Genomic DNA, 15,189 nt, shown 5'->3' with positions numbered 1-15,189 from the left:
TTTCATCTAGCCAAAGAAGAAGTTTCTCATAATCGACACCGACGAGACCCCTTTACACAATCAACCCCCCACGTCCCACGGAATGCATTTGCATATCCCAACTCTAATTTATATGATAAGTGCGAGGACGAGGACAAAAGGAGGATGAGGAGGAGGAGGAGGGGGAGAGAGCAGGGAGCAGGGAGCAGAAGACAGGGGAGCCACAAAAATCGATGGCTTAGTTTTTTGATTACAAAAAGGGGGGTATATACACATGTATGTATGTATATTCCCATGCCAACCCGCAACAAATAAAAGTAGCCAAAAATGAGCTGCAATAACAAATCAAATTATATTTACATAATAAACGAATAAAGGATAAATGTTGAAAGGGTGCCGCACATCCGCTACCATCCTTCTCGTCCGAATTTATTCATACACAGTATATATATAAATATGTATATATCTAAAATGTGATTGGCATATTTCGTATTTAGTCTTAACGAGTCTCTGCCACAAAAAAAAAAGTAAAAAAAAAAATAAGAGGTAACACGTTTGGATCGCTTAACTAAACTAACTAAAATTAAACTAGGACTGCATTGTATATGGCAATGGGTTCACACCGCACAAGGTTCTCATCACTCCGGAGATTCCATTTTGGGGGAAAGAAGATTGGTTGCGCCTTTCTTATTTTCTTTTTTGATTTAATCGAAATTCACTAATTGATACTACAACCATTGGAGCACACTAAAAACATACGAAACTTATGTTTCATCGAAAGCAGGAACACTCAATTAATTAGATTAGGTTGTTCGCTCTTTCTTCGAAACTTTAAGTAGAACTTTCCCTCAGGTTGGGAGACACACCATCTTCTTGCCCCTGGAAAACGTTCCACATCCTTAAAATCATAGGTTAACAAAACATTGTTTAAATATAAATAAATTAGGGCTAAAATATGTACAGGCATTTTGCGTAGCGAAGTTATGTTTTCTCAGCTTAGATCTTTAGTTAACCGTATTAACCATTTAACCATAGTTTAGTTTAGTTTACTTTAGTTAGTTACTTTGTTACTTTGTTTTTACATGCTCAAGTACAGTAAGTCATTTATAATAGTTTACTTTGTTGTTAATTCAATTGAGTTTGTCTAGGTATAAACATTTAAAAATTTTGAAAAATATTTACTTCTGATTTAAGTTGCGTTTTTGTTAATTTGTAATTCCTTTTTCTTTTTCTTTAGCTCTTTATGCACTATGTTTCATTTAAGTTTTAAGACGACGAAAAATGGAAAAGAGATGCATGATATTTTGTATTTGTATTAATTGGTATTTATTTGTTTTTAACCTGAGATAAAAACAAATTTATATTGTTTGTATGTTTGCAAGCGAGCGACGACGATTGACAAAAAATTTGTAGCAATTTGTTGCATTTAGTTTGGTGTATGTAGTTGGTTGGCCGCTGGCCCCTAGTCTACTATATAATATAATATAATATATATAGTATATAATAATATAGTATATATATATATATATATATCTATATATATTTGTATCCGTAACCGTTAACGCATCTGCATCTGTATCTTTATCTTGATCTCTTGCTGCTCCTGCTTGTATAACTATGATATATGTATATGCATGTATATAGTAAATGCGTTAAATGTATAATATAGTTGGTATATGTATATAGAGCTATGTATGTATGTTAATCATGCGTGTATATGTATATGACTGCGCTGGTTTGGCATTGGGATCTACGAATGGCAGAGGATAAAACTTAACTTAGTTGAGCGAAATTTGCTTGACTCTCCAACTCAATTCAATTCAATTCAATTCGATTCGATCCGAATCTGATCTATCATATCGAATCAAAATCCAGAATTTAATATTTTGGATAGGAAAGGACTAACTAACGCGGCAAGGGGTATGTACACAGTTCTCTTCGCGTCCTTTGTTCATTTGTTTTTGTTTTTGTTTTTGTATTGTTAGTTTTTTTTTTGGGGTGCAGAATATCACATAGTCAGACATCTATATATATACGACTACAAGTTCTCCGGGCAACCTCCGCCTTAGACATGCAGCGTTGAGGCGTCCAGTGAGTTCCTCGAGCTGCTCGAGCTGCGACCTATCAACGTGGCCGTGTCCGCACTGTCCGCATCCAGAGGGAATCGCTTGCGCTGCGGACGCAGGAAGAGGAACATGACCAGCAGGGCCAGGAAGAAGGCCAGCGCCCCGAAGGCCGGATAAACCACACCGCCCAGTTCGCTGGGCGTGGGCAGCGCACTGATTATATACACACGATCCGTGGGATGTGGAACGCGAATGTGCTGCGAGTGCTCCAAGGCATCGGTATGGTCCACTGGCTGCTCCGCGTGCTGCATCTGGGTCCTCGATTTACTGGTCGTCGTGGTGGTCGTTGTCGTGCCCACCAACTGGCTGGTGTCCACATTCAGCTTGATCGAACGTCGCATCAGACCCGTGAGCTATTCAATTGAAATCGGAAGAAAGCATATAGCATATATAGTCGATGGATGTTGAAGAATGTATTAGACAGGCGGTATAAGATCGTATAAAACCTCTACTTTAAAGATCTTTTCTTCTTAACTTCTCTATAAGCACAAGCATAAAATCTCTTTCGCTTTGTTTGTGCCAGAAATCTCTTTATAGATTAGATAAGAAGTTGTAGATAAGAAAGCATCTTGTATACTTAACCCGCATTGGGTTAATCCTTAGTTTAAACTAGTTTCGAGTGAAATTTCTTTTATTTAGCCGCCTCATTACTACCATTTACCATCAAATAGATAGTACACCATATATCATATGTTACTAAGATCTTAACTTTTAAGCCCAGTGCCTAATTTTGTACCATGTTCTTCTTAACTCTAGATATCAAACTGATTGAGTGGACTCACCTTGTGCTTGCACTTGACCTGGATGTTGTAGACGGTGTCCGGCCACAAGGAGAGTTCCGCCCGGGCGGTGTCCGTCAGCAGATTGCCGATGAGCCCGCCGCCGGACACCTCCCAGGTGATGAGGCACTGGCGCGAGGCATTGGCTATCATCTCATCCCAGCCGATGTCCGTGAGGACGAGCGACTCCTGGCGCTGGGCCTTCAGGATACGCAGCTCGAAGGGTGCCATCAGCTTTTGGCAGCACTGTGGTGGTGCGTACAGGATTCGAGGATTGCCAACGATGCGGTGGAGCACAAGGACAACGCCCCGGGCAGGACACGAAGCGGTAAGGTTGGGAACGGTTGAAAAGGTGAAGAGGAAGGTAAAGTTAGCTATTTGTTTATTATTTCTTGTAATTATGTGGTTGCCACTTTTCGCCCCCGGGCGACAACGTTTAACCCATTAAGGCCTGGCTGTTTCGTTTGGCATAATTCATGTCCTTGCCGTGTAAGTGCCTAAATATGTTTACGCACGGCAATTTTACAGTGGCAAAGGCAACAGAAACAACCGTTTTTCAGCCGGCTTGCAATAATAAATGTAGATTTAATTTCGGGCATTTAAAAAGATGCTTCTCCAGAGAAATTTACAAAATTGTCAAATTTCTAACAAAAATTAAAGTCGGCATGCCAAATAAAGTTGAATGCTTGCAATGAAAATGATTGAAATTTAAACGATATTTTACGCTACACTTCAAAACTTGAGGAATTTTTTTGTGATTTGATCAAATGCTCCACTAAATTATAATTAGATTATAATTCAGTTAAACTATACGTAGCTCAGACTTTTTTTTGGCTGTTTTGTGCCGGTATTAATGGGTTAATGACATCGTTAGGCTGTCGCACAAAAGACAAACATGAATGGAGATACTTACGTTTGTGCAATCAACGGAATCCTTACAATAATGCCAGTCCTTGGAAAGCTGCAAGCAGAGACGACAGGACAAAGTTAGTTAGTGGGCGTGGCCTAATCGAATTTTAAGTAAGCTAGCGAAAAGTAATCAGGCCCAAGACCCCGGGCTGCCAGGACAAACAACAAGGAGTCATCAGCAGCCTCCTTTTGGCCCCAAACCCGCTCCCTCCCCCCTCCCACCAATCTCATGGCCCCAACAATAGACGCAAATTTGTAACTCGTAATAAAAGGCAAGCCACGCAGGCGGCAAAAAAAAAAGAAAAAAAGAAGAGTCTATGTAGATATACAGGAGCGGTCAGGAAAATAGTACTTTAATAGAATGAACCATAAACGAGGAGTGCTAAATTTGCAGTTTCCAGCATAAACTAATCCCAATATTGAAATCAATAGAACCATTAGGTGATAGAGAATCGCACGCTTTGCCTAATTGTTTAGTTGTTTTGGGCAATTTTGCTAATCCGTTTGCTATTCTTCTGGCCGTTTCTGTGCACAAGTAAATGACCACAAACGTTTGTGTTCGTCTATGGCGAATTGAAAATTTCACGCTGCCGGCAATGAGGATAATGAGGAGGATTGCCGTGACAGGAAGCTGAGGATGAGGATGGGCATGCGGACGATAGAGAGAGCAGGAGGATCGTGTTCAAACCGGACTGCCTGCTTAGCCTTTGTCAACTGTCGCCTTAGTCTCAAAACAGCTGAACTGAACGCAACAAAATGGAACAGCGGGCAGTACGGAGTACCAGGGCGCAGGACACGGGACTTAGGACCTAGGACCAGTAACCCCACCCCAACTCCTCCTCCTCCCCCTCCTCCTGCTTCTTTGACGTCTGTCCGCAGTCCTTTTATGAATGAGCAGGCAGAGAAACAGACAGCTGAATGAGGAAATGGCAATGGGAACGAGTAAGTCGAAGGGCGATTAGAGATGGGTGCGTGACAAATTGTTATGACTCGGAATTTACAATATTAAAAAAATCAAACGAGGCGGATCTCAATTCATTGGGCATTCGTTTTCGGTTTCGATTTCGGCGAGGGTTGGGTTAAGTTGAAGTAACCCTAATGTTCGCTGCAAGCCAGATTTATGATTATTGCATTCGCCGGCATTGAGTTTCCAAAATCTTTATCTACAGTCTCGCCCGATTCGTTATACTAGTTAATTTCGGTCCATGATTGAAATGTTAGCTTGATTTTATCAAGTTATTCATATAAAATGTGAGACTCTCTAATTTTTTTTTATTTAATAAAGCAAACTTGCTAAGCCAACACACATTTCACATATTGCCTGGTTGGCTTTAGTAAAAATCAATATTAATAATAATAGCGGCCAACACTTGCACCTTAATGTTTGTTTAACATGAACATGTGTCGAATTAAGCCTTATCCAAATAAGCAACCTATTATAATCGCTTAATTGACATTCGACGAGCTTCGTGAGCACCTCTACTCATAATATTTAATTTTAATGCATTGGGTAAATATAAAATAAAGTCAAGCTGCTTTTTTTAAGCAATTAACCTTTCTTAATCGGGCTAACGATCTAAAACCAGCTGCACGGGAAGCTAAATCGTTTTTTTTATTCCGAAACTAAAGCTATTCCCGATACTATCTCGCTGGCTCAATCGCTCTCCTTGGCAACCTTAAGCCACTGCCACTCCGATGCTATCCAGCACATCCAGCTCACTAAGCCCTTAAATGCATTCGTACTTTGTGCAAATGTAGCACAGCAACTACTTGCATCTGGATCGATCATCCATCATCCTGGGCAAAGCAAAGGAAAAAACCGACGGACAATGGCTGCCATCACCTTTTGGGCCAACTTTGACGGCGGCACTTTGTCATCATTACACAATAAGGCAGGAAAATCAGTAAAATCCGGGAAAAAGGAAAGGGAAAATGAGCTGGAGGAGCAGGAGTGGCAGGAGGAGCAGGACCAAAACCAACCAGTTGTGGCAGATAAAAACGACGAATGCCAAAAGGAAAATCGCAAAGACAACATATTTTCCGCTCAATTGAATTTTTGGCCTCTGAAGATGTAGACGATGTAGTTGATGAGGGGAGGATTGCGTTTCCAACTGAAATTGTGGACAAGGATGAGGATGAGGACAAGGATGTGGATGTGGGTGCGAATGAGGGCCTGAACCTGAAACAACTTGGGCGATAAGTAACAACAATAAGGCGTTCAGAATGAATGAATAAACGAATGAATGACCGAATGACTGAATGAAAACGCTGAACTGGCAAATCTATGCCCGATTTTCCCAGTTCCACAGCTCACATTTTCCTTTTCCCACTTTCCACTTTCCACAGTCTCGAGTCTGGAGTCCATGGACAACTGCCTACTACCTGGCCGAAAATGTGTCTGGGCCAAATAAATTAAACGCAGGCAGCGACAACTTTTACATGCAATTGCCCTGGTATTTCACACCCTCGGCACAAATGCACTTGAAGAAAAGTGTGAAAACTCCCACCTAAGAGTATGAAAATTCCCTTTGATGTTCGCATGTACATATGTACGTGGGGGAAACAAGATTTTCCCAACTCAGGTAAGCGACAGTAAATCCTGCAATTTGTACTCTCTATTTGCTTTCTTTTAAAGGGTTATATATAGTTAATACGATTTTTGTTTTACTTTTACAACACTATTATTCTGTTATTTCTAATGGTTCTATTAGTATTATAGTAAAATTACTAGAAGATGGCACTTTTCTCTTCGAGATGCTAACTTTGTTGAGTTATTGAACTAGTTTTTGTTTCGACAAGTGTGGCAACCATGGGCACATGACTCCGTTCTGGCCACATAAATTACCGAAGTTGGGTCAGTCAGTCAGTTTTTTTGAGCGGCTTTTATGAGACACGTACGCAGATACGTACGTAGATATATTCGATGATTCCACCACCAGCAGCGGCCGAACTACGTGCCTTGCATATACATCAAGATCGAATCTTCCGGCCACCGCAGCACCCGGAACAAAAAATGCCGAATGCCACGCAGCCAACTGGAGCACCCGAGCGCACCCATCGCACCACCCATCTAACCCACCCAACCACCCAGACGCCCAACCACCCAGCACATATCCAAAGTGAAGGAGGAAAAGTCTTTCATGGTGTTAATTTGGCGCTGATTGAGCAACGCATTCGCATTTGGATTCGGAATCGCATTCCCCGTTCTTTGGATTCTCCTGTTCTCAGTAACCGATTCTCAGTTTTGGGGGTTGGACGGATGGACGGATGAATGGATGGGTGGATTAGTTCCAGTTAGTCCTGCGAACCGAGCATGAAATTAGCCCAGCCTGCAACCCCTAAGAACTTTTGACTTTCTGCGAGGCGAGGCATCCTGCATTACCATCACCAACTCCACCACCTCGACCACCACCACCCCATCCATCCCATCCAAAACTCTTGAGCGAACTTCAAAGGGCATATCGGATGGAGATGATGACGGTGATCAGGAATGCAGACAGCACACAGGCGTAAGCTTAAGTATTTCGTGCCTGAAATCTGCAATTTCGGACTAAATAATCAGCAAAGATTGGCATAACCAAAGCCGAAAAGCCTGGCCACATTTAAAGCTAAACAAGAAAGTTGAGTGCTGGAAATTTATAGCGAACATCTGCCATTTCAGTCTTAATAATCAGTGAAGATTAACTTATGTTATGTACGATATAAATGTCTACTTAAATAAATGTAAACTTGTCTATTTGGTAATCTTTTTATAGTAACCTTAGGTTATAGGTTATATTAGGTTACTATAGTTAAACAATGGCTAAATATTTCATATTTTACAGTGTTGTGAAGTGATTGGACATACCGTTAGTTGGAATAACATAACATAACATCTGAATAACCAGATTAGTCATGGCTATGGAGTTTAATCGTAGGTTACACTCACATTATTTAGGCGACTCATGGATGCTTAAGTCGTATAATGTGCTGATATCAAAGTTCCATCGAACTACATACATACTACATACATACATATATGTGGACAAATAAACTTTGGCTCTATATTTGGACTAGGTCGTACTGGATGTGGCATTGTGGCGTTTCCCTAGAACGATCTCGAGTGCCCCAGACGGCCCGAGTGTCTTGGCCTCTCGAGTTTCATCCCATGTTTCATTGTAAGTGTCGCCACAGCACTCATGAGCACTCCTCATGGAGTCAATTGGGTTGACTGGCTCGTTCTGTCCGGTTCGGAATATCAGTTCGTCGGTTTCTCGCTGCCTTGTTTCCCCACTCGAATGGAAAACCCAATTCCAATTTCAACTTTAATTCCAACTCCAATTCCATATACCAATGTAAATCCCTTGCCGTGTTGCTGCAGAGAGCTCGACTTACTTGGAAATCGGAGATGATATTTATACTCTTGTGTCTTTCCCACTTGATTTATGCATGTGCACTTGGCGGGGAGTTCCTTGGACCGAATCGATATGAAAATTTGATTTCATTTGATTTCATTTGATTGAAATTTATTAACAGTCCACAGTTGTCAGCCACCTCCATCCTCTGTTTCCGATATCGCTGACAGATCAGCACGGTTCCAGGAAGTCACGCATTTGGAAATCAACTGGTTGCTTGGGTGGGAAACTTCTACTTCAGCGCTGCGTCTTGATTTACTCGCACATCGAGGGGACAAATACATATTCAAAATTATTTCGCTGGGGATCGGTTACATGCAGCGGTGCGGAGTGGAAACCCAATCCCCGGGGACCCAAAGTTTGCTTTTAGGGGAAAAACACAAGAAAGTGTCAACTCAGCGTACTAAATTTTGAAATTTCGGGGGTGGTGTGTGTGAGTTCTCTGATTCAGTAGTTCGACACCGATTGTAGTGACGAATTTCAACTTGGATTTGTTGATTGGAAAACTTTGTTATTCATATTGATTAGTTGGGCTTTAGTTTTGTGTATTTACTTGCTCAGCTTCGAAATAGCGGTGAGTTCAATTAATTGGAATATTCTATTTGCTTTAAAACTGATAAGTGGGCGTTTTCCAAGACTAATTTTGTAAATGAATCCGAAGTCACTGCATAACACTTGGCCACAAGTTATCCCCATTTGGATTCACCTTCTCAATTGTTTCTGATTTTTCGCGGTGATTTCTCAAAGTTTCGTCTTCTGTATTCCCCTTTGTTCTGCCCACCTGCTCTCTATTTTCGAAAAGGTAAAGGTTCCCTTTCAGCCCAACTTCTGTCCATCCATCTGTGACAGCTTTGTACAAATTCGATCCGAGAGCTTTTATTCCTGCGCGGATTGTCTGGCTTTTATTTGTCCATTTTTTTTCTTTTTTTTTTAGCCATTGTCTATGGACGGATCAAATTGAATTCCCGATCTCTATTAGCGACGCTCGACCACCCAGTTGACATCTTTCCAGCGACCGGCGGTGACTACCTGAGCGGTAAGCGGTATGCCAGCAACAACAACAACAACAACAGCAATAATAAGCGGCAACAGAAGCAGCAGCGGCAATAGCTGCGATGTCAACCCGTAGATAAAAGATAAAAGACCCAGCGAGCGGCCATAAAAAATGACGTCGCCTTCTCGAGTTCCTCAGGTCTTTCAGTCCTCCAGTTCGCCGGGCTCTCCAGTTGTTCAGGTCCCGAAAACCGAGCCCATTGTCATTGTCATCGACGTCTGTGTCCGCGTCTCCGAACCTTGAAGGTCGGTGTCGTCCAGGGCACAACTGTTCCCTACACGGCGAGAAAAAATGGGGCGGGCAGCCGGAGGGCAATTCGGAATGACCTCAATTAGGGCAATCTTAATCGCATTAGCTGGAGAACCTGACGGACGGCACAGCGATGCACTTGAGAAGTGACGGGGAAAATGTGCCTGTGTGTTGGGAAAACTATTTTCCTCGAGCGTTTCTAGCGAAGTATTTGAATCGTAAGCCCCTGGAATCTTGGACGAGTTATTACCGCAAACGTAAATTCAACATGGATCAAAAAGTCCAAGGAAGTTATTCAACCCTATTCCCTTTCGCTTGGTCGGCCATTTTTGGAAAATGCGGTTTCGGAACGATGAATAAATTAGGAAAACCAGATGCCGCCCGTAAATACGATTTTAAGGAAATGAAAAATAACAGAAACATGCAAATTCACGGATTGTTAATTAACATGAGAATTTGAAGATACATGTCCACATAGAGAAGTCAATGATGCGTGCATGCATACATACATGTATGAATCAAGGGTTGAAAATTATGTTTGAAAGGAAAGCAAAGCTGTAGTTACATAAAGATTGTAAAATTGTAAGTTTCATATGTGGGTATCACATATTATGTAACATATATAGATTTCATATATGTATACCATATTCAAATTGGGTATTCACCCCTGAAAACCCTTCCTATATTATAAGAAATCCAGCTGTTCCCTAATCTGCACTTGCCAATCCAAAATCTACATGGATCCTCCGACTTTATGTCAGTCATATACTATTTTTCGCTGTGTACACAGCGAATGCCCTATCGGTTATATGGCCGCTCAACTGGGCATACAACTGTCCATCAAACGGACTGGGTTCGAAACGGATCCGATACGATCCGATCCGAGGTCTTATCTCGGGTTCCCTGAGTTCTGAGTCTGGGGGTTTATGCGTCTGGGGTTTCTGGTGCTTCAATTGGGATTCTTAGTTTTACTCTTGCGTATATGTATACACTTGGATTCTTACCTGCTGATAGCAACTTTGACGGCATCTGTTTAGCTGTTTGCCGGCAAATGGAGCACTTGCGGGGGTGGGGGCGGTCGCGGTGACGGCGGCTGTTGGGTCAGCAGCAGCTCCTGGACTGGATGCCGATGTCAATGACGAGGATACCGATACCGATAGCGATAGCGATAACGGCAGCGATTTGGATCGAGCGAACCCCGCCCCCTGGGCGACGGAGAGGGCGGCAAGGGCGCAGGCCATCAAAACAAGTGAGTGGAACATGTTGTCTTCGTCCTCGTGGTTTGCCTCCTCCTCCTTTCTCCTACGACTCCTTTGCTTGTTGTCGTCCTGCCACTCCCTCCTTTTTCTCCAATGGGCGTGGGCGTTGACTTGCACTCGTGTGTGTTGTTGTTGTGTGTTGTTGCGCGTGTGTGTGTGGGCGTGGAGAGCGGTGTGCTCAGCAGATTGATTAATTGATTGATTTTGTTTGTTTATTTTCGTATCAAGTGGTGGTGCTGTTGTTGTTGTTGTCGTTGCTGCTGCTGCAGTGGTTTTTTGCTGCTGCTGCGTTTGTTGTTATTGGAGCTGGCACATAATAATCGCAGCGTCGACTGCATTTAGTGAAGCGAAGAAGCAGTAAATCCTACTCTCTCTACCTCTCTTTTCGCTTCTGCTGCTCCTTGTGCTTCGCCCACTGCTCCTACACACCTCTTTCTCCGCCTGCCGCTTTGCTGCCCGTTAACTGTTACAGTTAACTGTAACTCCACATGCTGTGCGACACCAACAACAAGCTAGCTTACTTGTATTTGTATTTGTTATTGTTATTCTTTTTTCGGTGTTCTCTTTAACGTGCTTTATTTGCTTTGACTTTTGTGCTTTTAAGTACCAAGCAGTAGTAACAGTAACACATGTGAAAAAAAAACGGTTATTTGTAACGATTTTGTTAAGTATACACCCGAAAAAAAAGGCGACGACGGGACAATAACAAGAATAGCACACGCGCGACACGTAAAGGAGGAAAAATCTAATGTATACGCTGTGCGAAATTACAATTTCGATTTCAGGAGCCGAACAACCGAAAAACGAGCGTCGCCGTCGAGGGTTAATGCTGCTCTGAACGAAACCAACGAAAACAGAGAGCACGCGAGAACCGAATTCGAAACAGAGATAAAAGCAACAACAGCAACATCGCTGGCAAATACAACAAGCGGCAACAACTACTGCAGTGCGAGCAGCCCAGTTAGCTATAGCTAGATTTGGCTAGAACGGACCCAAAATATTGGATTAATGTGAGTACTCAGTTTTTTATTACTTTCTTCCTTACATAAATATATATAACATGTTCATAGCATGCAGTGTTAATATATATTGAAGAATTCCTTCAACTGTTAAATATTTATATGTTTATATATGTTTAGTTTAGCTGGTGGAAGACATCTATCTAGCTAGTTTTTGGCCTAGTTCTCGAGCATTCCTATTAGACCCCGACCATCGACTCGAGCAGCGAACATGTTCGGAACTGTAACTGGACAGGTTGCAAGTGGAGTCTGTGTGAAGTACCCACTGTAGTGTTTTGTGTTCTTGTTGTTGTTGTTGGTTGGATGGGTAGGGATGGTGTTCGGGCTTGGGTTTCGTGGGGATAAGGTTGCAATCGGTTGCCTTGGGCTCGGCCTCTTGGGTTGGATTGGATGGGGACGGGGGAGCTAGCTCCCGGGTTAGCTCTTTGATGATTCTGGGGTGGCAGAGCATAAAGCCAAAACCAAAGGTTCTCCTCTCTCCACTCCACTTCAACGCACGCCACTGCGGACATGCAGATGAATCAAAGCGGCCGCTGATTATAGCAACAATATGAAATGCCGCTACCCTTAACCCCCTATTGACCACCTTATAGGGGCATTGTTTATTTATACCCACCCTGTAGATCCACAACTCACCGCTACTCGAAAACATCATAAAATCGGCGGCTACACACTGAATCCGCATCCCGGACCAAGGACTCCTGACCACGGACCCCGAACTACAGACCACGGACAATACGGACAGCACGGACAGTACGGACACCAAGCCCCGGACAGCTGTGTGTGTGTGTGTGTGTTGGAGCGTGTGTGGAGATTTTTATAACCTCCATTTGCCAAAGTATAGTAAATTCTTTCAAAGCGTGTACTACATTTATTATTTAAGCCGCGCTGCCTCTGCAGAGTGCAGACCCCGCCCCCTTCCAGACGGCTGCCCATTGTTTTAGTCTGTTTTCCTATGTCTGTTTCACCGTATTAGCCCTCCCCACCCGTTTTCCACTGTGCCCCCAATCCCCCCATCCCAGTCATCGCCCCTACTTCAAGTTTATTTGCATATTTTGACTTTTATGCGGCAAAAATATTACAGACTGCGCTGCCTGCCAGCAAACAATATCAAAACCCCCTACTATCAACCCTCCCCTTCCACGGACCCATCCCCCAGCAACACCAAAAACGTTAATAAAGCTAGAGAAGAACCCGTTCTCAAAAAATAATATTAAAAAACCTAAAAAGTACAGTCCAACGTGGATATCTGCAAATTTGAAAATCGAAAAGGACATTCAACAATAGGCTACTGCGGCATATTTTCAGAAACAAGCGTTTCAGAATTTTAGAAATTCTGAAATATTGTATGTATATAAATGTATGTATTTGTGTGAAATAGTGTACGATGTTGCACTGTTTAAACGAAAACGTGAAGAGGAAGTGGAAGTGGAAGTGGAAGCGAGGCGAAAAAACATTTTTTGCCCAACTTTTTTTCTTTTTCGGGAGTCCCGGGAAAAGTTTTGGGTTTCGGCTTGACTCCAGTGCAACATGTTGCATGTTGGAAATTGCCAAAAAAGAAAATACAAATAAAACTAAAAAAAAATATGAAATGAAATGCCCGCAAAGAAAGCAGCAACCCACCATAGCGACAGAAAGCATAAAAAAAAAAACAAAATAATAAATAAACAAAAAAACAGACAAGGTGGCTTGGAAATTTATGCGCCCATGGCGAGCCATTTGCAGTGCTCAACTTTTTGGTACAAACTCCCGTTTACTTAAGCCCCCCGAAACTCCCCTCTAACCCCACCACACCGCCCCCTTTGACTTTCCCACCACACGGCCATTTTCCATTTCATTCCGCCGCTCTTCGAATTTCCATTTTCATTTTGCGGTTTTTGTTGTTTCCAGCCAATAAATAAAAAGGGCCGCAACGAGAACGCGAAAAAAAACCGTTAGCCCTGTCGCAACATAACGGTGAACTGTCGAAATGATCGCCAGAGAGAAGCTAATTAGGGAAGAACAAGCAGTCAGCTCACTGCACCGAAAAAAAATCACGTGCTTTAGCAATAAATTTCAATGAATTCTCATTTAATATAAAAAGTTGAACTCCACAGGATTTCCAAAAACTAAGTTTTGAATTAATATGCTGAAGCTTTTTGTATTTCACTTATCATTTGCACAAACTGTTATCTTATCTTATTTCTTTCTAAATATTTTTGCAGTGTAAAAGCAATGCTTCACACAATCCCGCATTGAACTAGCTGTAGTTACATATACCTGATTCCCTTTACCTTAAAGGGTATAATGCATTCGATGAAAAGTATGTACACTTGTTATACGAAAAAAGAAATCGGAAATATTGACTTTTAGTTATTCGCTTGATTTTCTGCAAAAAACAATCAGTTTTTTGATCAGAACTTTTGAAATAATAATCCAAATATCTAATGTTATACCGCGTTGAGCTCGTAATAAAATTTCCGAACTGTGTTCAAAAAAGAAAATTCTATTTTTCGGCCATTTTTTGCAAATTTTGATGATGTTACCCCTTACCAAAAATGCGAAAATTGGCCCAAAAATAAATTTCCCTAAATCCTTCAAAAAGTGATAGGGATATTTAGTATTGATTATAAAGAGCAAACAACAGTTATTCTCTTAGGCGTATGATCATTTTCAGCCAAGTGGTGAAGAAAAAACTCATCGAAAAGGTGATCAATGGGTATGTGCTGGTCGAGAGAATCACCTGCAGTTTTTATTTCAGCCCGAGTTTTGATTTACGCACTGCGTAACGCACTTTTGAAATCACGACCAAACTTTGGGAATGGGGTAAAACTTTTCCGAAGCGTCTTTGACCAACGGCCCCCATCCCCAGCGCCGCCATCCCCCGCCTCCTCCTCCCCTCCCCCCTTTCGGCCCGATAAATCCAAAGTCCGGCAGCAGCTGGGCGCTTCCGGCGCAGCATTAATGAGGGGTTTGGGGCGCGAAGAGGGGCATCGTCGGCCGATGGAAGGCGGGAGACATGTAAGTAGAAATGAAAACGAAGCACAATGAGCACATCCGGCCTTGTTTTAGCGGGGGGTGGGTGGGGGAAGGGGCAGTTAATAGCGATAGGGGTAAGCCTACACTCCGGGAAATGAATCAATGCACTCGTCGTAGAGCAGGAAAATGAAAATGTAGATTATTCAAAACATTCATTATAATTGATGCAATCATATTTACACCAGAATATCTTGTGCTTCAAAAGTGCCAAAGAAAGTAGTACAAATCTTGGCTTTTCTTCGCTTTTCAACATCTCAATGAGTTGGATTAGCACCATTTTCCTCTCAAATACCTTGCATTCGATCCTAGAAATTCGAAAGACATATTGCCAGCCATTTGTTACAGCCATCTGTGGATTTTGTTCGAGTGCAGCTGTTGGTTAGATGGCCCAGACAAACGGGCA

General features: G+C 42.3%; 1 protein-coding gene across 1 annotated transcript; it reads right to left on the bottom strand.

Annotated features, from left to right (window-relative positions):
• Positions 1–307: 307 nt before the first annotated feature.
• Positions 308–11,600, bottom strand: LOC6619769 (transmembrane protein fend). The gene is made up of 4 exons (XM_002043946.2): positions 10,495–11,600; positions 3,798–3,845; positions 2,888–3,130; positions 308–2,458 (listed from the first exon to the last, which is right to left on the bottom strand). Exons 1-4 carry the CDS (start codon positions 10,750–10,752, stop codon positions 2,045–2,047), a joined length of 963 nt encoding a protein of 320 aa, XP_002043982.1. The 5' UTR covers positions 10,753–11,600; the 3' UTR covers positions 308–2,044.
• Positions 11,601–15,189: the final 3,589 nt, after the last annotated feature.

This window comes from Drosophila sechellia, chromosome X (assembly GCF_004382195.2).
Source record: "Drosophila sechellia strain sech25 chromosome X, ASM438219v1, whole genome shotgun sequence".
NCBI classification, from domain to species: Eukaryota; Metazoa; Arthropoda; class Insecta; order Diptera; family Drosophilidae; genus Drosophila; species Drosophila sechellia.
The sequence above is the reverse complement of the archived record's forward strand: the minus strand, read 5'-3'. Positions and strand labels throughout refer to the sequence as shown.